General features: G+C 35.6%; 2 protein-coding genes across 6 annotated transcripts in view; one reads left to right on the forward strand and one right to left on the reverse strand.

The window, feature by feature from the left end:
• The window catches only part of LOC149535609 (guanylate kinase 2, chloroplastic/mitochondrial-like), a 172,352-nt gene extending 145,151 nt beyond the window's left edge, over positions 1–27,201 (reverse strand). For 2 of the 5 annotated variants that reach the window (XM_089805174.1, XM_089805172.1), the window contains exon 1: positions 27,051–27,199. The gene's annotated coding sequence lies outside the window, so the exon portion shown is untranslated. Of the gene's footprint in view, positions 1–26,853 lie in introns of all 5 variants that reach the window. The other 3 variants (XM_089805175.1, XM_089805176.1, XM_089805173.1) reach the window with 3 other exon arrangements.
• On the forward strand, positions 5,862–8,271 carry LOC149535610 (uncharacterized). The gene is made up of 2 exons (XM_089806162.1): positions 5,862–7,935; positions 8,061–8,271. The coding sequence occupies exons 1-2, from the start codon at positions 7,766–7,768 to the stop codon at positions 8,269–8,271; spliced, it is 381 nt and encodes a 126-aa protein (XP_089662288.1). The 5' UTR covers positions 5,862–7,765.
• Positions 27,202–27,450: the final 249 nt, after the last annotated feature.

Consider the following 27,450-nt stretch of genomic DNA (forward strand, 5'->3'; position numbering starts at 1 on the left):
CATCCTTCTTATCTGTGTTATAATAGGATCTTTCGCAGCAACATAGAGACACCCCTCAAGGCGTAATTAAAGGAAGTTTTAAGGAGCCTCCATCATATCTTATGGTTGGAAATGCTAGTAGATGTATATGTGATGAGCAAGGTAAGCAGACAGGTGGATTGTTTGGTCTACTGCATGGAGATTTGATCCACGAGTGCCCTTATAAAAGGGGCCTCTAACTCAAACGTCTTCCAATTTGACAAAATGCGCAAAAATGAAGCCTCTAAAATTAGAGCTCCATCACTTACTACCTGCACCTGGTCTCCTTGCTTGTTCTTGTAGATTTAATTATGCCTGATGAATTTCATTGAACTCTGCTTCAGCCTGGGAAGACCTTGCAGCTGTCACAGTTACTAAGCTATTCTGAGGTTGTCTCTCAAACCTAAAAATAGCTCCCCTGACGAAATACCTCTTGTATTCCCTGCAACTTTTGTGCTATCAATAATTCTCCACATATCCCCTTCAATTAAGCGTTGTTACATCTCAAATACCTCTTTCCGAAGTAACGCTCAAAGTCACTTGACTTCCCTAAGCCATGTTGCCAATCTTGGCTGACGCTACCTCTTGTTTTTTTATTTTTTCCTAACTTATAAATACATATATTCTTCAAGTTTACATAGGCTCATATATATATATATATATATGTTAGTATTTTAATTTATCAAATGCTAAAAAAGAGGTTCAAAAAAAGCATTTAATAAATTTACTCAATTGCGTAAGCTTGGGGGTAGGACATTACAAGAAGACAACCTTCAAGATAAAGGAGGGCAAGTATGAGTGGTTAGCCATGCCTTTTGGGCTAACCAATGCAATGAGTACATTCATGTGGCTCATGAATGAGGTATTGATAGAGTTTCTAGATAAAGTTGTCATTGTTTATTTCAATGATATTTTGATCTTCAGTAAGACATTGGAGGCGCATAAAATGCATATTCGTAGGTTCCTTGACAAGTAAAGGGAAGAAAAGTTATTGGTTAATTTGAAGAAACGCAATTTGGTGGAGTTAGTGTATTTGGGATTTGTAGTTTCAACATAAGGACTTAAAATGCAACCAAAGAAGCTGAAGGCTATCCTTAAATGGCCTACTCCAAGAAGTGCTACTAAGGTAAGATCTTTTCATGGTTTGGCTAGCTTTTATAGAAAGTTTATCAAAAGTTTCAATAGTATCTGTGGCCCCTTGACTGAAACAATGAGAAGGGATAGTTAAGAATTTAGGTGGAGTGTAGGAAAAGACAAGAGTTTTGAAATCTTGAAAAGAAAAGTTACAGAACATGTTTTAGCACTTCCAAATTTTAAAAGGTGTATAAAGTAGATTGTGGTGTTAGTGGTAATGTCATTAGAATTGTTTTGAGTCAAGAAGGTAAGCCCGTTGCTTCTTTTAGTGAGAAGTTGAATGTGTCAAAAGAAAATATTATGTTTATGATCAAGAATTTTATGCTATATTTCAGATATTGAGGAAGTGGAAACATTATCTTTTGTCTAAGGAGTTTGTTATATTTATTGACCGCTAAGCTTTGCAATATTTAAATAGTCAAGGAAAGTTAAACCACAAGCATTTGAAATGGGTTGTGTTTCTGTAGAGTTATACATGTGTTTTGAAACACAGGAGTGAGGAGTCTAATAGGCTTGCAAATGCCCTTAGTAGGAGACAGATTTTGCTTACAGAGATGCAAATTGAGTGCATTATGTTCAATGAGCTCAAGAGTTTGCACTCTAACAATCTTGATTTTGGCAAATCTTGGAAGGCTTGTACAAAGCATGTTACTTTAGACATAACTAGATGGTTGGACTTCATAATTCAAGATGGTATGTTATTCAAAGGTAGTCAATTGTACATTCCAAGGAGTTCCGTGGGGAAGAATCTCAAAAAAGAGAAGCATTGCGGAGGGTTGGTTATACATTATAGTTGAGATAAAACACTGCTCTGGTTAGTGAGAATTATTATTGGCCACAATTATAGCATGATGTTAAGAAATTTGTACAAAGTTGCAAAATATGTCAGATGACAAAAGGAGCCAAGTTGCATACAAAGTTATATCTGTTATTACATGTTCCAAAGAATCCATGGGAGGATATTAGTATAGACTTTGTTCTTGGCTTTCCAAGGACTCAAAGAGGGCATGATTCAATTTTTGTGGTGATAGACAAGTTTTCAAATATGGCATATTTCATTCTTTGCAAAAAGATTAACGATGTTGTTCATGTGGTAGAATTGTTTTTCAAAGAAGTGGTGAGACTACATGGTCTACTAAAGAGAATAGTTTCAGCTCGAGACACCAAGTTTGTTAGGTACTTTTGGATAACATTGTGGAAGAAGTTAAACAAATATTTGAGGTTCAGCTCGACACACCATCCACAAACTGATAGACAGACAGAAGTGGTGAATAGAAATTTGGGTAACCTGTTGAGATGCTTGGTTGGAGATAAGCCAAAGGGATGGGATTTGAATTTACCATATGTAAAATTTGTATAAAATAATTTTGTGAATAGAAGTACTCATAAATTACCGTTCTGGATAGTATATGGAAGAAATCCCAAAAATGCTTTAGAATTAAGGATGTTGGCTAAAAAGGAGACAAGTAGTGCCAAAGTTGAAGACTTTGCAAAACACTTGAAGAATTTAAATGAGGTTAGGAAGCGCATTAGTAGAATGAATACACAATACAAGGCTAAGGCAGATGAGAAAAGGAGGCATAAGAAATTTCAAATTGGAGATGAATTCATGATTCATTTGAGGAAGGAGAGATTTCTAGTAGGAATATATAATAAGTTGAAGATGAAAAAGTTTGGACCATGCAAAATACTGAAGATGCATGATTCACGAAATGCTTATGAAGTAGAATCGACCAATGAACTCAATATTCACCAACAATTAACATTTCAAATCTAACAAAGTACCATGGAGGTGTTGAAGATGAGGTCAAAGAAGCACAGTGGAATATTCCATCAACTACGTCAGCTACAGAAGAGATTGAAGACATATTAGATAGTTGTGTTGGCAAAAGCACGAGGAACAAGACATGAAGACTATCTAGTCAAATGCAAATGAAGACCTGTCGAAGATTCATCACAGTTGTCGAGGGAGGAGGTTAACTATCTTGGCCGATGTGACAAGGTCGCTTCTCAAATTACTTTGGGTGTTTGATGCAAGAGCATCCTAGGTGTAAGGGCAATCTTGCATCACCAAAAATATTATCTCGTTTGTCAATAAGGGTTATCTCATTGGAGAGTTGTTATTTCTAGAAAAGTTACTATTTTTGGTAAGTTGGTTGTTGGAGCTTAGAGTGTTTTAATTTCTTCTGTGGAGGTTTACTTCGGATATATCAGCCTACCAGTAAAGTTTCAATGCAAGGTAAAGTCTAGTTTTAAAAATATTGAAAATTTTTGGTATTGGTAGTAGCGACAAAACCTTTGAACTCAACTTTGAAAGCTTTAGAGGCTTCAAAAGGGGGTCAAACCTTGGCTGACTAGAGTTTGCACAAGATATGCATTGTCAAGCACTTCATGACATTACCGAAATAGGATTATAATAGCCAATCGGGTCAACAGGTGATGAGAATATAACTCCAAAAGTTACACTATCTAAAATAGGAAAAATGGAATTCATTCAAATTTTCACTTGAGTTTTGAAAGTTGTTTGGGGCCTATTTTAATGTAATAAAATTTGAATAATAATATCTTAGGGATAGTCAGCCTCAAAGATTAGGGTTAAAATTTCTAGAACCTTCTTCGGCAACTAAGGATTGTCTATTTAATGAAGCCTTGTAGAACTATCTAAGACAATTATGTAGTTGTATATGGTCGCTCTGCCTTGTAAGGAATGTGCATGTGGCTTTGCATGTCACATTTCTGAATATTGTAATTCCATTTCATTGAAGATAATAGAAAGCAAGTTCCTTGTTCTTGCAATTTGTTGTTATTTCTCTATTTTGTTGTGTGTTTGTGTTAATAAGGGGAGTACCCTTCATTAGGCCTATTATCTGATTTATTTGCATTGAAACTTTGGATAATGAATTGAAATGCATTTTGTTGAAGTTTGTAGCTGCAATAGAGACCATCATCTCTGATTTTATGAGATAGAAATATGTTGTTATGACCGTTACAGTCATCTTCAGCTGAAAGAGATGTTTCTAATCACATTTAAGTTAATATTATGCAAAAAGACGTGTCATACATTGTGCGAAGAGGCATGCATATGGAAATGTGAAGGTTTGAATATGTGGAAATAAGAAGGCTCTTATTTTTGGGACTCAGACAGACCTTCATGTGAAAGATGGAGTCTTATGCAATCTATTTATGTGATTTCTTGGTATATTGTAAAAAAAAAATGTGAAAATTTTGTACTCAAAATTTTTATCAATAAAAGAGATCTTTTGCTGGTGTGGCTAGGTTTTTTCCTTCAAGTGGAAGGGTTTCTCCAAGATAAATGTATTGAGTCTTATGTGTATTATCTCTGGTCTTCTTTATTGCTGATTATCCATCATCTAGGCTAAAACATTAAATGGTATCAGACCCAGGTTGGGATGGATAAAGCAATTGTAGGAGTTCTTATTTGTGCTAATCGATGGGCTCTAGTTATTAATAATTACAAACATCTGATCATATGAGGTTATGTGCACCATTGTTTCTTAACGAATGGCACATTTATTTCTTCATTAGCATCCTATCAGTTGAATGCATTTTACTCCTGTCGGCTGGATGCGTGATCATTGATGATGGCAGCTTGAGGATATCAAATTCTTCATTCAGGACACGCAAGGGTGAACATAAGGTGGTTTTGTTGTTGCTAAGGGATTCGGTGAGATTGGGTGGCATGGAGAGAGATATTAAAAAGTATTATGAGATGACTTGGGTAAGGAACCTCTCCACTGTCACTCAGGATATTCTTGTTATACCAGTTCATCTGTCTTGTTGTTTTATTTTGGCCCCATGTTGCAACAGTCAATTTATTATCTTCATCTAGAGTATTTGATCAGTTATGGATTATATTGTTTTGTTATCATCATCTATGAATGCCTCTGATGGCTTTTCTTTTACTATGATGGTTATTTATGGTGATTCTAGTATTCATTGGGGACAATAATGAATTCATGACTCGGCCTCTTTGCATGCTATGTGGATGTCATGCAACTTTGTTGTATGAACCATAGATGTGAGTATCGCCGACTAATCGGCGATACGAGATAAAATCACGATCTTTTGGGGCTGGCGATTTAGTCGCCCCAAAAATCACGATTTTTTTTTGCAGATTTTTTCCAAAAAATCGCAGATTAATCGCCTAAAAATCGCGATTTGTTGCAAAAAAATCGCCCGCACCTGGCAATCACATAAAGTGACAAAAAAACACATTTTTTTCATTCTGTTTTTACATTGCTTAGGGCGTTTTGGAGAAGAGAGGATAGAGGAGGAGTTCTTGGCAAGAAACAGGCGGAATCGAGTGCATTTGGAGGCCTTTTGATTCAATTTCTTCATTACTAGGTAAGTGATTTGAATCTTTGTTTTTTATTTTTGCAAGAGATTGTATTTTTTTTTCTTGCATGTAAATGGATAAAAATACATTCCTAATTAGTTAGGAATGCATTTGATGAATGTAAGCAAGATTAAATGCATTCATTTGCATTTTTTTCCATTCTAAATCGAATTTATGCTAGAAATTTGCACTTTTTTGAAAAATTTGAAACCCTAGCAGCTAGTTTGTTTGAATGTTATTTGGATTTCAATTTATTGGCGCTATTATTGGAATGTTGCTTGAATTCTTTGTTTAACTGTTAACTTTGATCTTGTTATAATTTATTTATAGTTTTTTTTTTAAATTTGTATGTGTAGGCAGCCCGCAGCAGTTTTAAATGGCAGACAAATGGCCATTGCCCCTCAGGCTACATTGGCACCAGGCCAAAGAATGCGAGAGATCAGGCATGGAAATATGCCTATGAAGCACCCGATGAACCAACCAAAGTGATTTGCATTCAATGTGAAAAAGTAATATCTGGGGGCATTTACCGGTTCAAATATCACATCGCAGGGATCTCAAAACATGATACGAATCCTTGTGAGAGTACAACAGAAGAAATAAAAAGGTTTGCAAATGCCTTGCTCGCAGCTAGAGAGCAAAAAAATTGCAAAGAGAGCGGAATAAATTGCATGTCAGGGCAGCCATAGCAGAGACCCAGGGCAGTTTCGTTGATGTTCAAAAGGAGGAGGCAGCCATTGAGAGCATGGCCAGCTCTTATCGTGGGCCGCGTGTCCACAAACAGGGTGGTTTTTCTTTCACGAGTTCCGCTCCCACTCCCACTCCTACACCTCCTAGCACTTCCGCACCATCAGGATCAGCAGGTGCTTCTGGGATAGGGAGCTATTTTGTGCTGAGGCACACACCTGGTGCACAACCTTCATTAGAGGCCACTAGATGGAATAAGGAGGTCCATGACCAGTTGGACAATGCACTGGCAGATTTTTGGGTTTTCAACAACCTTCCTATTAGTGTTGTTGACAGTCCCTATTGGGAGGCTTTGGCCACAGGGTTGACAGTTGCAGGAAAGGGGTACAAGTCCCCTTCTCATTTTGTGTTGGGTGGCAGGTAAGCGAATAATTTTATTACACTCGATTTCCTTTTAATTTTTAACTTTTTACTTAGTTCTAAATTTTTATTAATTTATCTAGAAATTAGAATGTTGATTACTAAAGTCTAAATCAATTTTAAATTACTAAGAATCTAAGACATAACTAAATTTTGTTTTTGTAGGCTTATTGGAAATGTTGTTGAGAGGGCCAAAGCATTTGTTGAGGAACAGAAACAAGAATGGACAAAATTTGGTTGCACCATTCTTTTTGACAAGTGGATGGATGGGAAGAGCAGGACCATAATTAATTTTTTGGCCTGCTCTAATGATAATGTGGTGTTCCTGAAATCAATCGATGCCTCCAACAAGGTAAAAAATGCTCAGACATTGGCATTGATGTTGGAGAACATGGTCTTAGAGATTGGCATTGAAAATGTGGTGCAAATCATCACAGACAATACTGCTGCATATGTATCCGCAGGTAAACCGTAATTTTATGTTGCATGTGCATTGTGAATTTCACAACAAGAATTTTTAATATTTTGATATTTTTGAAAAGTTGGAAACTAATTAGTATTTTCTTTTACAATTGGCAGGAAAACTCCTACAGCAGAGGCACCCCACTCTCTCTTGGACCCCGTGTGCAGCACATGTCCTTGACCTTCTTTTGGAGGACATGGGCAAACTTGAGTGGGTCACTCCAATTGTGGAGGATGCAAGGCGGGTGACAAACTACATATACAATTACCCATGGGTCCTTAGCCTGATGAGAAAGCACACTGATGGCAAAGAAATTGTCAGGCCTGCTGTCACAAGGTTTGCAACGATTTTTTTGACATTGCAAAGCATTCTCAATAATTTGGCTTCTTTGAAGCAAATGTTTTTTTCCAAAAAATGGCTTGCTTCCACATTTTCAAAGAAGAGTGAAGGAGAGAATGTTGTGCGGATTGTGTTTGATAAATATTTTGAAGATAAGGCTGATGAAATAGTAAAGGTAACTACAAAACTTTAAGTTTTAGTTTACACTTTACAACTTTATAACATACTAAGTTTGTAACTCAAGTAAATAATAATTTTGTAACTTGTCAACTAATTTCAAATTTATATTGCAGGTGTCTGAGCCTTTAGTCAGAGTTTTGCGTTTGGTTGATGGAGACCAAACACCAATGGGTGAACTATATGAGGCCATGGACAAGGCCAAAGAATCTGTCAAAAATTACTACAAGGGGGAAAGCATCAAATATGAACCCATTTGGCAGATCATTGATAGAAGGTGGAATAATCAGCTCCACCAACCCATTCATGCAACAGGATATTTCCTCAACCCACATTTTAGGTATACTGTAAGCTCATTCTTACTCAAATTTAAGTTAACGAAGACTTGAGTTCATTTTGCTTTCGTAGGGTGTTGAGTGTGTACTAAAATTGCAAGACTTATTTGTTTTTGGTTTTTGGTTTTAGGGCTGATGGTACATATGCAGATCCTGATGGAGAGGTCATCAGAGGCCTAAGTGAGTGCGTCGAAAAGATGGTAACCAGCGAGGAAACAAGAGATAAAATCATCGTTGAGCAAGAGATCTTCACTTCAGCAGGGGGCAAGGTGTTCTCCACTTCTCTGTGCAAGAGAGCAAGGCTTACACAAACCCCAGGTAATACATTTGCAAACTTCTGAATCTCAAATGCTAAATTAACATTTATGTTTCACTTTTTGTTGTCTATTAGTATTTTCTAACTTGTAAAATTTTTGTGATGCAGTGGCTTGGTGGACCACTTGGGGTGCAAGCACTCCAAATCTTGCAAAATTTGCTCTCAGAATCCTATCACAGCCTTGCAGCGCATCACATTGTGAGCGCAACTGGAGTTTGTTTGAGGCCATCCACACAAAAAAGAGAAACAGGTTGTCCCAAAAGAGGATGAATGACATGGTCTATGTGCAATATAATCTTAAATTGCGCATGAAAAAGGCACAACAAGATCCTCCTGGGCCAATCGATTTGGATGAGATAGATCCTTATTATGATTGGAAGGCACAGGAGCAGGCTCCCTTATTTACACAGGAGGACATCTCCAATTTGGAGAGGGAGGCCGCGGAGGAGGAAGGGGGTGGAACTGGATATGACATCGATTTGGATGACATCGAGGAGGGCGATGATGAGGATGATGACATTGAGCTTACTGCAGAGGACCTTGACATCTTGCGTGCAACGAATGTGGAGCTACCGACATCTAGTTCTATAGCTACACCATCTCCTGCATTGGCACAGACACAGACACGGGCACAAACCTTGCGGGGTTCTAGTTCTAGAGCTTTACCCTCTCCTGCACTCGCTAGTAAAGCGACTGGGAAGAGGAAGATGTAGTCCTGTATTTGACATTTGTACTTATTTGTAGTCATGTTGATGTGCTTATTTGAACTCTTTACATTTGACACTTTATTTATGAGAATACTTCTCATGTGTTGTGAACTTGTTAGTTGTTAGTAATTTACAACTTGTCACTACTTACTTGTTAGTAAATTACCGATTAATAACTCTTTTTGCATTGATATATATCTAAACATGATTGTTTCTTATGTATTGTTAGTAATTAAGTCATTAGATGCAAAAAACATTGAATTCTGTAAAAAAATCGCATTTTTTTATTAAAATTTAGTGGTTTTTTAGTTCTCGATTTTTTCCCGATTTTTCCCGATTTTTCCTGATTAAACTTTTTCAGGCCTAGGCGATTAATCTCCTCAGGCGATTTTTACATCAATGGTATGAACGATCAATTCCAGTTGATTGAGGCAAGTTTGTTTGTCAAGATGCGATGTGTGTGTTTCATTGATACTAGCGCTTTGTCTGTCTTCAACCAAAGTTTGCTTCAGATGACTCCATCAGAGAAATTCCAGTTGTCAAATTTAATGTCACGCTTGACGAAGCACTCTTCCTTACAAATGGCAGTTTTATTTTTCTTGCAAGGTAATGATGACTTGTCTCCTCAGCTTTAAATCTGTGTGAACGTGTATCTACAAGGATTCAAGTAACCAACAAACCCCTGACAGCAAGCAGCTCGGAATTCTTCCTCTGAATTACATCTAATTCTCGACAGATGTCCGTCTCTATCTAATTCATGTTGGTTCGGTAGTAGTTGTCATTCTTATATGTCATCACAGGGACTTGGAAAGCAATATTAAGGGCAAGCTTTCACCTAGTGTATGGGATGCTTATCACGAGTGATTGGGGATCCTTTGTTATTGGAAACTCCCGACAGCCCTTCAATAGAATCAGTTCTGGTGTTCAAGATAGTATTTCTATGCTTATGCAATTCCTGCAGTGGTTAAGGTTATAGCTGGCACTCATCTTCATCATATTATGTTTATTAAAATTGATCAGAAGATGACTTGGCATCATGGATATGTTGTCAGGTTATGCTTAGCATTAGTCAGTTTTTATGATGGTTCAAGTATTGCAATCTTCAGTTCAGAGAATATCGTCGAGACTTCGTAACTGTTTTTTTTTTTGAGTGATGCATGCTCATTTGTGTTGGGGCTATTATGCATGAAGGTGTTATGTATCGTTTTCTCAATATTTTTTTGGGTAAGATGTTTTTAGTGCAATTTATTTTATCAGAAGCATATCCTTCTTGAGGGTTTGATATATGTGAGCAATGATCACTGGAGGTGCTCTTTGGTTCAATGTATATCAGAGATTATTTGTTATTAGTTACTGTGTGATTGGAGTTATTGTCGTATATCTTTTTGTTTTAGAAGATCTACCATATGCCTTATGCGGTCAAATCATGGAGGTTGGCTCATAAGCTGGTGTGATATATTGAATTCAATCTTTTGTCTTCTATCATTTTGCCTGCGTAGAGGAAAGCTAAAGATCTGCTTGAGGGAATGTGATTATGAAATCAGCCAATGATGATATTTTAGAGGGCCATACATTTGTTTAAGAAGGGAAGTATTTGTTAGCATTGATCGCTTTCAGAAATTGTGGATTCAGGTCCGAAATCAAATTTAGTCCCATATAACTCTCTGATCAATTGTCTTGGAAAGGCAGGAGAGATGGATCTTGCATTTAAAAATTTTATAAGTATATGCAAGCTGTAGGACATAGTGTTGATGTTCGCAAGATCTCTGAGTCTTTTTGCGCAAATGCAATCATCTGACAACTCTGAAATGAATATTCTCATTTACTTACAATGCGGCTTTAGTGTGTCTCCATCTTGGGTTGTGAGGAAAATCTTTGCAGTATATTTGGCAAATGGAAAAGAGAGACATCAAGCCTAGATCTTCATCATATGATTTTCTTGTAGCCACATAGCTTGTGGAAATGGGATCCATTTACATGAATTGGAGCAGGTCCTCAATAACATCAATTTTTAGTTCGTGAAATTATGGATGTTGGAACATGTCGTGGTCTGCTTCTCTATGTAGGGCAGTTTTAGTTTGCTGCAGCCTCAATTGTTGTGATGGTAACTGATGAGGAATTTTCAAGTTTCACAACATTCTCAAGCTTGTGATTTATCTGGCAGATTCAAAGGAGATAAGTATTCTATTTTTTGAGTATTGAATTTGTTACCCTACTGGGAATAAAGTATAGCATTGATCTCCATATTAATGCAGGATGTAGGGCAATACAGATTACACGAGGACATTGCTTGCAGTCTTAATCTGAATTGATGTTGAGGTTTAAATTTTTTGTTCTTTATTGGTGTGCTTGATGTGCTTATTTTGTTTTTTAATCCCTAGTATAGTTCTGATAAAGATGGTAAAATTCCACTTTTATAGTTATTCAACTTATTATGTGAGTTTTATGTGATACATGAAAGGGAGAATATCTGTTCAAAATTTGGAACTGTTGTTGATTTTTTTTTTTCAGGTTATACTTAGCAAGCTGTGTGAGTGATACTTGACAAGATTTCTCTGTGATCTACCCTGTTGCTTTCAGTTTAATCTATTGTGTGGATGTGATTATAATTCTAAAAGAATTCATATAAGAATCATGTTCTGTTGTTTAGGGGCATTGGCTATTGACTATCACCATGTAAGTTTTGATGGATCAATATCAAACATTACTTGTGCATCTTCATCATTGTATGTATGCAAAATTACACTATGCATGTGTAGAGATTTATTGGAATAATGGACTATAGGTTGCAATCAACATAAAGTGTAGTATCAAATTTCAATAATAAGGGACTTCGACATGATCTATATGCTATCATGATGATCGATTATATGATCAACCATATATAAGAGTTTTTATGTTCTATGTCATCAGATATGATGCATATATTGACTTGACTTTGTGTAAAATTTTGTGGTTAGACTGGCAGGTCATTCTTAAATACTCCAATTCGCATTTTTTATAATAACATTCTTCTTGAGTAACACATTTGCTCATATGAATGCTGAGCTGCCTTTTTAAGTGTGTGTTGAGATCAAACTTCAAAGAGATAAGTATTCTATGTTTTTTGTATCTAGCTGCAAAGAAAGTATACCTTTGCTTTGATCTCTATGATAAGTGGATCTTATGAGTTGTTAGAGATCTCTTGGTTGCAGGGTGCAATGGGATACTAAGAGATTTTGCAAAATTGGTGGCACATTATCTTCATTAAAAAGAAGAAGATCATGTTTAGAGAGAGACTATTAAGCTTCAAAGGGAGGTTACATGATAGAGGGAGATGTCCACCCCTTTGCAAGTTTATGCAATAGTCAGCCATCTTATTGTGGAGATTAAAGTTGTCCCTACTAAGAGGGAGTCTATGTTATTAAAGTTGTCCCTACTGAGAGGGAGTCCCTATTATTAAAGTTGTCCCTACTGAGAAGGAGTCTTTGTTATTAAAGTTGTCCATGCTGAGAAAGAGTCTCTATTAAAGAGAAAATCTCAGTTATTAATGCATTCTTCTTTGGGAGAAGTTTGAGGTGAAAGCCCTCGTTCCACCCTATGCGAGTAGGCATGGTGGAAATGCATTCTTCTCTGGGAGAAATCTGGGGTGAAAGCCCTCATTCCACCCTCTGCAAGTAGGTACGGTGGACCACCCTTTGCAAGTAGGCATGGTGAAAACGTATCCTTCTCTGGGAAAGTTTTGAGATAAAAGTCTTCGCTCTACACTCTATGAGCAAGCATGGTGAAAGTCATGTGTGTGACTCCATTCTATGTGTTCATGAAGTAACTATGGTGGATAATGTTATGTTGAGATAACATATGAATTTATCATCCTTGGTTGCAGCTATGTGTGTATGCCTGACTAAAGATCTCTCTCTAGCAAAGAGGGAGAGTTGAAGTTTGTAGGTGCGATAGAAATCATCATCTCTGATTTTATGACATAGAAATATGGTGTTATGACTGTTATGGTCATATTCATCTGAAAGAGATATTTGTAATTATATTTAAGTTAATATTATGTAAAAACACGTATGCATCATGTGAAGAGGCATGTGTATGGAAATGTGAAAGTTTGAATATGTGGAAATATGAAGGGTCTTATTTTTGTGACTCGAAGAGGCCTCTATGTGAAAGATGAAGAGTCTTGTCTAATCTATTTATGTGATTAATTGGTATATTGTAAAAGAATAAACAAGTGGAAACAATGTATTTGATTTTTTTATCAATAAAAGAGATTTTTTGCTGGTGTGGCTGGGTTTTGCCCTTCAAGTGGAAGGGTTTTCCTAGGATAAATGTATTGAGTCTTGTGTGCATTATTTCTGCTCTTCCTTATTGCTGATTGTCCATCATCTAGGCTAAAACATTAACACATTTAACATGGTGTTAGGACTGGTTCAATGATGTTTTTAGACTTATAATACGCAGTCCTTAGAAAATCAGGGTCTATACTTTTATGACAAGGTCTGATTTTGTCATCTTAAAGTCAATTTTTGGTCATCTATTGTCATCTTAAAGTCAATTTTTGGTCATCTAATGGGTGTGGTTTGCAAGATCTCAAAGCCTAGTTATACATAGTTGCAGACTTAGTTTTCAGATTCTGTCTTCAGAAATTGATGACTTCAAAGTTCTGATCTGTATTTGAGGATTATTTTGTTCATGGTTGTGTTGTCCTCAATTCCAAGTTTCATTTAAAGCCAATAAGTGTGAATTGTCTAAGTCTTGAAATTGGGTTTGAGGATTAAATTAAAGGTTTAAATGTCTGAAATCAGTCACTATATTTAGTCCCTTAAGCTATACAAACTTCAAGCTTTGAACAGGGATATGGTGGAGAGCAAAGGGATAGCAGTGAGAACAGTGTTGCTAAAGAAGTTATCAAGAGGGTTCTATCCTAAGTCCCTGATATCGTCCAAGTGGAATAAGGAGACGAATACAAATATGGAACACCTAGACATGAGGAGAATGAAGCAAAGGATGTTCGGAAAAAAAGACCAGTTACCTTCAAACATGGCAGTTAACATAATGAGAAGTCGCATCTACCATGTAGCTGAATTTCCATCCATCATTTGATGCAAAGAACTTTTAGTGGAATGTCCAAGAAATTCTGATTCAGAGATAGGGACAATTAAAGCTAAAGCACTGGTATTGGCATTCCTAGGAGAAGAGGCAATAAGAGAGATCTTTGGAATCCCATATTACCCAAGGATGCAGATAAGGACTAAGGAAGAAGCTCAGGCATTGTATAAAAAGAAACCTGAAGCTTGCATGGACATCATCAATAAAAATTGGATTAGCGAGCCAAGGAAGAATCATTCTAAATTACATAAGGAGCTTGTGAGGGCTTAAAGGATGAGTAGAGTGATATGACTTCCATGCTGAACAGAATCATGGGAACACCCCAAGGGGTTGTGTTTGAGACTTGGATGTTTTACTTCATAGAGGAAATATCAACAATCTAGACACTCAAGTAAGGAACTTGGTAAAAAACAAGGACATTCTATAAGAGTTTTGTTAAATTGGATCAGATTTATATGAGATGAATTTTATTTATATTTTGTTACATTTGCCTTCTTTAATCCGTATGACTGATCAGTATGGCAGGTACAGACAGTATCTTGTAACAGAATATTGTTATGAATATTATAGTCATTGAGGAAGTTGATAACACTTAAGACTGTATTAATTTATGTTTCGATATGTATTAACTTTGACTCAATCTACTTATATATAGGAGTGAATGTTTGGAGATATGTTTGTGGATGGACATGCCTCCACATTATGTAGAGACACGCTCCTCCATCGACATGGCTCCACGTCTCTTCAAACAAATCTCACAACCGACTCTCTTAGTCGATATCACATAATCGACTCTCTTGCAACAATTTGTAATCGGTCAAATTAATATGTTTGACAATATGATTAGTAATTGATCAAATTTATATGTTTGATAATAATATATCTACATACATATAATTTCCTGCGTCATAAATTCATATTAATTTCTTTTGTATAAAATAATTATGTATATTTAGATTTCTCAATTTAAATAAATAATAAAGAACCATTCTTTCTTATATTTATATATATACATATATATCTACTAATGATTTAAATAGTAATTAGTTGCATCTGATTTTTACCGACTGAAGCTAGAAATCATCAACACTACCTCTTAGCTAGGGAGGATAATAGGTATATCAACACAAAGTGAAAAGAGATATCACCTTAAAGTAATATCAGATTGTATGGTATGTTCATGGATATCTTGTTTTGGAGATATCCACCATAATAATATGATCTCATGATATCAAGAGTAATGGTCTACAAATATCAAGTCTCATGATATTTATTTAATACTAAGAGTAATAGCCTACAAATATCAAGCCTCGTGATATTCACCAAGTATTCGTGATGTCAATAAGGTATGTGCACACATATCACTCAAGTGATACTTACCATAGGGACATTAAAATCATGGTTTGTTCATGGATATTAATCCACCATGGTATATCTATACAATACAACTTGTAAATATCTATTTGAAAATATATATTCCTCAGTAGATATTGATTTAAAAGATATGATCTATAATGATCTACTTAGATATCCATCATGATAGAAGATCAAGTTATTGTAAGACGTCACTTGCAATAACTACCAGAAGTGCAAGTGATAATCATTTAGAAGTCATCACTTCATGATGTACATAGGGCCCATAAAGTCAAGAAATAACACTCATGATAAAATAGAAATATTTTATTAGTACAATAATCAAAGATGTTGAGACTTATTCTCAGTAATTACAACTATACGAAGCTTACTTTTGAAGTATCCTACCTTCGTTTTCGCAAGAGATTTGGTGAAGATGTATGCTGTTTGTTTATTTGTAATAATAAGGTACCTCAATGTGTCAATAGTATACTTCACTTGATTTAAAATAATGATATTTGCTTGCTGTCATACTTCTAAGCCTAGGAAGTAGTAAAGAATTCCTAAATCTTTCATATCAAATTCAGATGCAAGATCCTGTTTGCAATTAGTGATGAGATAAACCATGTTTTGATAGATAATGATCTATCCTTTCATACCAAGCTCAAGGAGCTTTTTTGAGACCATACAGAGCTTTCTTCAATTTGCAGACATGGGACTACTTCTCATGCACTACAATCCTTCAGGTTGCTCTAGGTATACTTCTTCAATCACTCCATTTACGAAGGCAGTCTTTACATCTATTTGATGAATTTTCCATCCCTTCGATGGAACAATAGCAATTACAGCTCTGCGTGAGGTATTTCTGGCAACTGAGGCAAATGTTTCTTCATAGTCAATACCTTATTTCTGAGAGAAACCTCTTGCAACAAACCTAGCATTATGTTTTTCAATGCGTCCATCTGTTGCATGTTTGATTTTAAATAACCATTTGGAGGAGACCACTGATTTGTCTTTGGGTCTGAGTACAATGTCCCAGACATCATTCTTGAGAATAGATTTATACTCTTATGTCATGGCATCCTTCCAAGTTTGATGTTGAAGGGATTCCTCTATATTTAAAGGCTTTGAATTTATAAGTTCACTCATGAATGCAAAATAACTGGAAAATTTATTCAGTATTTTGCTTTCTATAAAAGTTTCAGGGGGGTCTGCATATTTTCCTGCTTCTTCAATCATCTTCCTAGCCCATAGAGGTCTTTTTTTATTTACTCTAAGGTATCCATGGGTTCAATGAAAATATTATCTTCATTGATTTCTTAATTCTCCCTCTAAATCTCGGGGGAGGGATCCTTTTGAGGATCTTCATCATTAATTACGTCTTCATCTTTGGATCTTTTAAATGCAATATCTTCTACAAATACCACAACTCTGCTTAGTTCAATGTGTGTTTGTCCAAGAATGTAAACTCTGTAACCTTTAGAAGTTTTACTATACCCAACAAGAATTGTTTTTTTCCTAGAAGGCTCTGATTAAAATCTTTTCTCATTAGGAATGTGAATGTAAACTAGACAGCCAAATATTCTCAGGTGTTATATTCAGTTTAATTCCAATGAATGCTTCTTTAGGGGTTTTGTTTTCTAGATGAGAGTGTGGAAATCTATTCTAGATGTATACGGTGATACTAGAAGCTTCAACCCAAAGATAAGTTTCTAAGTTTTGATCATGCATCATGCCTTTTGCAGCTTCAACAATAGTTCTATTCTTTCATTCCACAACTCCATTTTGTTGAGGGTTGTATTGAATAGTAGACTCCCTCGTAATCCCAACATTTTTACAAAAAAATTGAAAGATTTCTGAAGTGTAATCCCTCCCATTATCTGTTCTTAGTGTTTTGATCCTCTTCCCTAATATGTTTTCTACTAGAGCCTTGAGTTCTTTGAACCTCATAAGAATTTATTTAGATTCTTTACATTTTAGAAAGTATATCCATGTCTTCCTAGAGTAGTCATCTACAAAGATATTATAATACAGAAATCCTCCAACGGAGGGATCAGAAATAGGTCCACATAAATCAGAATGAACAAGTTCTAGTAAAATTTTAGATTTACTTTCACTATTGTGAAAAGTGTTTTTCGTGTTCTTCCCTAATGCACAACCTTTGCAAGTCCTTTCATGTTCAAGTTTGAGTTTAGGTAGTCCTATTACCATCTTCTCTAAAGAGGTTAAGCCACAAAAATGAAAATGTCCTAAATCTCCTGTGCCAAATTTCACTTACACTGGTTGCCTCATGGATTGAAGCTGGAGAGGGAGATGTACATAGCTTATAGAGGCATCCATGCCTTATTCCAATAGTATGAGCACTCTTGATATTTGAGTTCTTGGGCCAAGCTAGTACTTTTCCTTCCATGAAAGTAATTTTGTAACCTATATCTTCAAGTGCTGAAATAGAAACTTTTTTTATCCCGAGTACAAATAGTGCACCTGTGAGTTGGAGTGAGATGCCTGATTTGAGGTTGATAGTGCAGGTTCCAATTCCCTTTACTGGATAATTTATATCGCCTCCAATAGTTACTTCATCGTAATTTTCTTCTATGGAATTCAGATGTTCTCTGAAACCTATTATGTGTCGAGAAGCACCATTGTCTATCCCCCAAGTCTTTAGGCTGTTTGAAACTTGACTAGATAGGGCGGTGTAAAATATAAGTTTCTTTGAATCCATATCCATGCTTGTTTGGGTCTATCGGGACACTTCATTGCAAGATGACCATATTTGTCACATTTATAGCGTTGCACTTAAGATAGGTCCTGCCTTTCCTTGAATAATTGTTTCCCACTTGTATCCTTGCCCCTTTTCCTTTTGAAGTTAGTCTTCTTCCCTCTTTTCTAAGATTGAGTGGTGAGAATTTAAATGTCTTCTTTCGTAGAATTCATATTGATCCCTCTAGTCATTAATCTAAACTCTTCTTGAATGCAATCAGTTTTCAATCAGTCAAATTTAGGTAGATTGGAGCGAGAACTTATTCCTTGAATATTTAATTCCCATGAGATAGGAAGCACATTTAGGGTTTTCATTGTCCACTTCTTACTATCAAAAGTTTGACCAATAGTGGAGAGTTGATTTCTCAAATCCGTTATCCTCGTAAAGTATGAGGTGATAGTCTCTCCCTCATTTATCTTTGTGATATAGTTGAAATTTAAGAGCAAGAACTCTACTAGTGTTATTGATCTCGAACATGTTTTCTAGGGCTTTGAACATAGCATATGCTATGTCTAATTTGATGATAATAACCAATATGTGATCTTTCATTCTGTCTACCAATAATTTCATTACTTTGGTGTTGTTATTTTCCCATTGACTATTTTCATCTTTCTCACTAGGTTCAAGAACTGTGTTTTCCACCATGGTTTTTAACTCATGTTCTTTTAATGGGAGTATCATCAATAATTTCCAAGCTTCAAAGTTTGAAGCACTTTCAAGTCTGTCTTCAAGTCTAACTCTATTCACCATCTTGACAAATGCAATGTTTTTCTAAAAGAAATATATATGGTAGTTAGATTGCCTTTATGTTGGAAATCTGATCTGATCATTCTCTCACACTGCTTCGATGCCATGTTAAATTGGATCAGATTTATATGAGATGAATTTTATTTATATTTTGTGACATTTCTGCTAATAGATGTCGGGAATAATTCTCTCTGAATTATTTGTCTTCTTGAATTTGTATGACTGGTCAGTATGGGAGGTACAGACAGTATGGTGTAACAGAATATTGTTATGAATGTTACAGTCACTGAGGAAGTTGATAACACTTGAGACTATTAAGTTATGGTTTGATACGTATCAACTTTGACTCGGTCTACATGTATATAGGAGTGAACGGTTGCAGACATGTTCACAGATGGACATGCCTTCACATTACGTGGAGACATGTTCCTCCACGGACATGGCTCCATGTCTCTTCAGACAAATCTAACAGCCGACTCTCTCAGTCAATATCACATAACCAACTCTCTTACAACAATTTGTAATCAGTCAAATTTATATGTTTGATAATATGATTAGTAATCAGTCAAATTAATAGGTTCGATAATAATATGATTAGCAATCAGTCAGATTAATATGTTTGATAATATATATACATATATATAATTTCCTGTATCATAAATTCATATTAATTTCTTCAGCATAACATAATTGCCTATATTTAAATTTCTCAATTTTAATATATTTCTATATGTACTTATGTATCTATATAATAAAGAACCATTCTCTATTATATCTATATATATATATAGTAATATACACATATATCTATGAATGATTTAAATAGTAGTCAGACACATAATTTATCCGACTGAAGCTACAAATCATCAAGAAGTTCCTATGTGATCTACCGCTAGCAAGAAACATTATCCAGGTCTTATATGCAAGGGTATGATAGGAAACAATAAGGGATAGTTTAAGGTGTATGATTGTCATCATAAGTTACAACGACATGAAAGAGCAAGCTATAAGAGAGTTGATAATTGTTTGACCATGAACATCACACACACTTTAGTGTGGACTATATAGGAGGTTATCTAGGGAGGCCATTACATTGATTGAGAAATATAGATATTGGTGACATCCAATTCCCTAATTTTAATTACATTAGGATACAAGGATTTTCTTTAGAGCCTTACAAACTTCATTAGTATCCAATAGATAAGATGGACTTGCTAGAGGTGGTATGATAGTTGTCAAAGTTGTTGAAACTATAGCCTAGAAATCAAAGATAATAACCAGCAAATGGAAAGAGGAAAAACTGAAACAAAGAACACCAGAAATATCTTGGGAAAACCCTTCAAGAATGAAGGGAAAAACCCAGCCACACAACAAAATATATCTTTATTGATAATAAAAGTTCAAGTGTACAATGCTTATTGCATGATGCGAATATATAACAATAGAAGAGACTCTTCATATTCTAACCGAAGATCTCTTGAGTTTCTCATAACTCCTATAATTAAGTATGACTCTTCGAATATTCATGCCTCAATGCATGTGAATGACACATGTCATTTACATTTATAATATTACAAATTAAACTTTAAGTGTCCTTTTCAGCTAAATATGACAATAACGGTAATAACGTTCATATTTCCAGGGATAAAGATCTCTATCGCAGCTACCATCTTCAACAAAAGTTTGATTAAATGTTTAAGGAGAAGCATAAGCAAGGAATGCCTTCCTCTTTCACATTGGGGAAGATTCTTGAAACATGTCCTTCACTACAGGCAACAGAGATAGTTAATATGGAGTTACAATTCTATCAACTTGGAGGCTATAAGGCAAGGAAAGAATTTGATCCATTCCGAAGAATACATACTTATAAGGGAAAGAGATACAAACACAACATAGACATTGAGAACTATTGGGCAGATCTAGTGGACAAGTATGCTATAAGGAGAAAGATGTGATCCAGAATGTCAGTTGATTTCATGAGAAAGTATAGTGTTTTTCCTATTCTTGATCATGTCGAGGATGATGGAAATCATATTCATCCCCATTATGAACATGAAAAAGGCAAGCCAATCCAGCCACCCAATTGGTCACAAATAGAGGCGTTCATGAAATTGGCATCTTGATGAAGGAAGGGGTGGATAGTCAAAAGCATGGGTTGACAAGCAGATAAACAAGTTGAGGAAACAAGGTGTTACCTTTACATATGGAAGGATGCTCCAAAGAGAGAAGTAATCTTCAGAGGGATATGAAAAGACCATCAGCACTTCAAAACTGCATAATGAGGATGAAGGATGAACCTCAATGAAAAGGGACAATGTGACGAAGACATCAAAAGTAGCAAGTGAGAAAACAAGTAAGCAATCTGAAAAAAAGGGGTGTGAGTCTACCACACTACTTCCACTACCGTTTCTTCATCAATAAAAGAAGTAGAAATGTAGGATAAGGAACAAAGTTCATAACAAGGTGGAGATAAGGAGATCTCTACCTTAGGAGGATCAAGGGGCATCTTCATCAATATAGTCAATTCAGTAGGGGACAGAGATACTGCCAACATCTCTTACTGTGCGAGTAGTGGTTGATTTGAGAGATGATATGAGGCAGCCTAGTCTCAACACATAGGAGGTTGATGATGAGATCATTGCGGCATTAAAGGGACTTAATGAGGATGGCAGCTAGATAATGGTATGGATTTGGCCATAATTCTTGATTGGCTAAGAGAGAACATGGAGAAAAGGAGAAAGGTAGAGGAAGTACTCCCAATAGATGACATTAATACATCGTTGAACAAGATTGGAAAGGGGAAAGAACCTAAACAAGCAAAGAAAGTCTATAGAATTACTAGAGAGACATTTGGATCTAGCACTTTATATGGCTGTCCTAATTGGTGACAAGATAGAGATGAGATCAAATGACTACTACATCATCTCATTCGACACTGGGCAAGCCACTATGAAATAGGAATTGAGGGGTACTACATATACAATTGAAGAAAAGATGGGTAAGCTGAAAAGGAAGAAAGATGAGCTAAAATTGGAGAATATGATGTTAGGAGTACATAAACGAACATGTGAATCCACCAAGGCATTGGAGTTTTCCACTTGTTCCATATGGCCCCCACTTCTTAGGAGTCACAAGATACTTATGATGTAATGAGAAACACCTATCGAGAGGTAAGAGAATGGGCAGGAGATATCAGAAAACAAGCTGAGGATTTCCTTACTAGGATGGTTTGAGCATATGGGAAGACCACAATATTGATGGATACGATCAAGAATTAGAGGAGACGTGAAAAGAGTTTCAGCCAATTAGAGACAAGATGATCCCCCATCTTAAGACATTAAAGAGTGGCTCTGCATTGATATTGATTCAAGAAGTAATTGATAGCGGAAATGCATATGACTTTGTTCATTGGTATCATTCACTATCTATGAGAAATATACATTTGAGCATACACAGGTTGATTGTCTTGTTACTGAGGATCCTTTCTTAGAGATATTTTCAAAAGTACTTGTTACAGTCAAGGAATTACTTGGTATTGATATTGATGCTTCCAATGGATTGGATTGGAGAAGTTAAAAGAAGTTACTTAGGGATATGGACTCTATTGAGAAGAGTCTATTGAATAATTCTCTCCCTTATGATTTCCATTATTGATATACAGAGGCATACTTTAGATTGGGACAACATAATTAATACCTGCATCGAGAAGTTACAGGTCATTGAACTACAGGACAATAGCCTTCCCAATATTTCCACAAATGAACTTAGTGAGATTATGGTTAAGTACCTTAAGTTTGCTAGAAGGAAGAACAAAAAGGAATTACATCTCTTCGATGATAAGTTGTATGATGAGTAGGCATCTTCCTTTTTTCCTATTGGCCCTCAAGCCATCGAATTTTCGAACTGGCTAATTTTATCGTGCTTTATTCTCATTGGCTATTTGCAGTTGCCCTAATTAGTGTTTTCAATAAGTTAATCTAAGCCATTGATTTCAAAATGATCTTGATTGTTCATTGTAATTGGGGTTCCTATATAAGCTGCACTCCTCTCATTCGTAAAGTAAGATTGTTGGAGAATTGTTGCTAAAATACTACCAAATTTGTTCTACTATTCATTGTTGTGTTTTGGCGTGGTGAATAATTGTAAACTTCTTAAAACTATCGCATGGTGATGTACATCACTCACTTAGAATAGATTTGATTTCAAGTATTTAGTTAGAATTTGCTTATAGAGTAATTTAGTAGGAAAAGAGTAATTGTGAACGCATCCTTGCTTAGCTCAATCATAAAACAAACACTAGCTGCTTACTGATTGTAAGTCTTGCTTTGCAGGGTCAAATGGCATTATTATGGATTTATATTCAATTGGTACTTGCTCACTGATTTGCATCTATATATGGGATTTAATAAAATGGTAGGAATTTGAACATCTCTCAAACACACCTTAAAAGATTGCACTAGGTGAGAGGAGTTGATGGCAAGACTGCATCTAGTAGAGTTCAAGGGTATTCACTCATCCTTGCATCCTTAAGTATAAATAGAAGTGGCTTAGATTCATAGGTTTAATTGCATTTCGTAAATTGGAAGTTGGAATATATTTTCATTACACATTGTGAAGCCACATTATCCAAAAAGTCCAATTGACAATGTCTTAGTGAAATAGCATAAGTCCCCTCGTAATACCAATATGTCACATTATTATCAGTGAGTGAGTATTCACCATTGAAAAGGAGCCTTGGAGTCACCTTTATGATCTATCATTGCAATTTTTAACATAAGTGGCGTCTTTATTCAAGAGAAGATTCAATATTCAATGTTCATCTAGAAACCTCAAGTGTTTTACCTTGCATTTTGTAAGGATATAAAACTCACATCAACAATATGTATCTAGTTTCCACACTCGTGCACATGCAATACTCTTGTTGATCCACCAAATGTTAATGTTAATTTAGCCAAGCTTGATGGTGTTTGTTTTGTCTTGGTTAGGGTTTAGGCTCCATTCTTGATCTATTTCTTCCTTTCTTCATATTTATGTAACTTGCGAGAGATATTGCTTCTTGAATTTCTCAAGAGAGATTTCTAAAAGTGGTGATTCCTAGTAGAGAAATCCAGCTCTTATACTATTTGTAATGCCCCTTTGAGATTTTCCTTGTTTTCTTTAAATATAATAAACCCTAACCCAAATAATATTTGAACAATTAATTATAAGTCTGAGATTAACCTAAAAAGTGTAGCTTAACAATTTATTCTATAATTCAGATTTCATGCTTAAAATGTACCTCAAAAAGTATAAAGTGTATCCTATTATCTCTGTTGTAAATCTCCATTCAACCTGAAGTGATCAGTCTTTCATTAAATGCCTTTGAAATGTCTTAGAGTCTGTCTAAATCAAAGATTTTCGTCCACTAACTCAATAATGCAAACTAAGGGGGTTTTGTCCTTTAATTTCAAAGCTCGAGGAGTTTTGTCCTCAGGCTAATGAACCACAATCAAGCTCCTTAAGGAGTAATAATATTAAATGTCTTCCCAAAAACAAATGATGCCTTCTTCTCCTTTGTTGACCTTCCTTATATACCTTTTTTCTTTAATAAACATAACTCTTCACATGCCTTTTGACTTTTACTAAAACTAAACTACACTTTAATTTCAGTTTGATTATACTATCCTTCCTTAGGGCCTGTTTGGCTGCTAGGATTTGCAATTCCAGTATTGGTCTCGTATTCGAAATTTGTCAAATTCCGGATTTGTTATTCCGGAATTAGGTTTTGGGAATATGATTGGACCTATTTGGTTCACTTGGAATTTGATTGGGAAGATGTTTTTCTTGGGTTTGATTGTACAAAACTGGAATTACAATAAAACTGAGATTAGCGGTTCTGTGTAAAAATTTTGGCATAAACAAAAGATTCTATTTAATAAATAAACTTCTACTCAACTTTTGTGGATACAACAACTTTCCTGCCGGCCCTACTCAGGGAAATTGTTTCCAACTTTTGGTTGGTTTACCCAATTCAAAATAGTCATTTTCTCCTCTCTTATACAAATAGTCGTAAGTCTATCAGATTAGAGGGAGGAGGCTTCAATTCTACTGAGCGATTACATTTGGCTATTGATTAAAGCTAGAGACGAATGAATGCAATTGAGGCATTTGTGAAATAGTAGATAGCTAGGCAATTAGATGCTCATACGTCCGTTCAAGCTGGGAAAGGAGAATTCCTCATGAGTGTTGCAATGGGAATGTCCTTTGTGACTTTCAAAGCAATTGTTGACATGGGAACTGACCCAATGTGGACTCAGTGAGAGCCTTGCGAGGGCTGCTCTCAATCTACACCAATCTCTGACCCCTCCAAATCGTCTCCCTACTCAACAGTTTCTTGCACTGACTCTCCGTGTGATGCTCTTGACACTTTATGGATATCATGTGAATCCATGGGCCCTGTAATGCAGCTGTTAGCGTTGCTTTCAGTATATGCTTTGTGTTTAACTCAAATCGCAGCAGACGCACAGTGCAACAAAGTAGACAAAAGAGCCCTGTTGAAAATAAAAGGAGATCTGGAGAGCAATGCACCTGATCTGAAATGCTTATAAAATATAGTTTAGGGGAAATGGGAATTGGACCTCCTGGGTGGAATATCAAATTCTCATTTTGGGTCCAAAATGGGAATACGAATTTGAATTCCCAATTCCGATTTGGCACAACCAAACTGCAAATTAGAAATTTTAGGAATTACTAGATTCCAATTCCAAGTCAATTCCGACAAACAAATGGGTTCTTAAGGAAATTGCAGGCATTCTTAAACTTCAGCACTGCATGCTATGTAAATTCTAACTATTTTAGAACCACTGCCACCTGGAATTACCAAATAGTATTTATTTTATTGTAAGGAGTCCTTAAAATAGCCCAGTCTTTCTGCACTAATCAAAACTGCCAGATCTCCACTCTCTTTCTCCAATAGGATTAAATCCGGTCGCGTGAGGGGTCTGTGTGTCTTTCTGGTTGTCGTGTTTTGATTCTTTTGAAACTAATTGTAATCACCTGAACATGATCAGGAAATCTAGTTAAGGGTGTGTATTCCAGGTTCGGGTAAAAGTTGTGTTGTTTAATGCATGTGGATGCTGAACAGGATTTCAATTTTGAGCTATGCAATAGTTTAGCATTCCTCTCTGTTATCATAATATTGTAACAAAACACTAAATCGAATATAAAAAACAGTTTTTATTATGGATGTATTGTCTTGTTGGAATGAGCAGTTGAAACCATGATTCCATCATTTTCTAATTTTTTGTTGGTTCGCAGATACTGGCTTTTCATGGTTGAAAACCCTGGTGCAAACCTCATTCCATCAATATATTGCAATTTTATGCTTTTTTTAATGCACCAATACGGGTCTAATGGATGAAAGTTGTATAAGTTTCACTTGCGTGAGGATCCTATAAATACAAATGACGTGCATAGAAGTTTAAAAGGAACAGTGAAAGTGTAAAGAGCGTAAAAAATTTTAACAATTACAAGTAAATGTTATAATTACATGCAGATCTGATGCATGACAACTGTAAATATTAACAGCGTGAGAATCTAATTTTTCCATGAATATACAAGATTATTAGGCATTCACATCTAGCATTTCAATACCAGAATTAGAATCATACACCCAATCACAAGGCAAAGGAACTGTTTGACAAAATGCCTAAAGATTTCAAATGTATATGGCTAGCCTGTACTACAACTACTGAAGCAATAATCACCAAGGCGGGTTTGCAGAGAAAAATAAACAAAATATGTTTAGCATATCAAATTAAAAATCTTTGTTCGAAGAAAAATCACACAGAAAATATGCCAGTGTGTAGCCATGCATATTGTTAACCCATTCGTGATAATCAGAGAAGCATTTAATTTTCAGCGAAAACAATAGCTAATATGTGGTGACCACATTGAATGTAAAAACCTTTATCTCGTGTGCCTTCAAGCAAACCACTGCAGAAAAGGCGTCAGAGGCAGAATGTTGCTTGAGCTACTATCGAGCCCAAAAACAATCCTGCCATTAGGGTTTTTTTTGGAAGAATGCAGAGCTCTAGAAACCAAATAACAAAAATTCTGCCATGGAAACCCAATAAAAACAATCTGTGCAATACAAACCCATACCAGTCTTCAGCTGTTCACGTCGGCTGCCCATACTGCCACCTAATAAAATTAACGAGACTATCCGTTTCCTATGAGGATATTTTATGAGATTGGATGAATGAGGGAATATATACACATTCTATATAATATTTTATTCGTGGTTTTTAGTTCCTGCCTACGGCAGTAACTTATGCTTTTGCTTAGTCCATTGTATTAATAGCTGCACTAATCAGATTTTACATTTCATTCATATAGTAATGTTTGCAAAAGGTTTTGTAATTTGCATGATTTTTTGAAATTGAAAAATACAATTTTTTGAAAATCTTATTGGTTCATGAGAAAAAAGGCAATGAAAAAATTTAATTTTCTTCAACAAAAAAATACAACTATTTTTTCCAACACCAAGCATTAATTGCAACTT

This window comes from Cupressus sempervirens, chromosome 10, assembly GCF_028749045.1.
Source record: "Cupressus sempervirens isolate cs-2001-9-10 chromosome 10, ASM2874904v1, whole genome shotgun sequence".
Taxonomy (NCBI): Eukaryota; Viridiplantae; Streptophyta; class Pinopsida; order Cupressales; family Cupressaceae; genus Cupressus; species Cupressus sempervirens.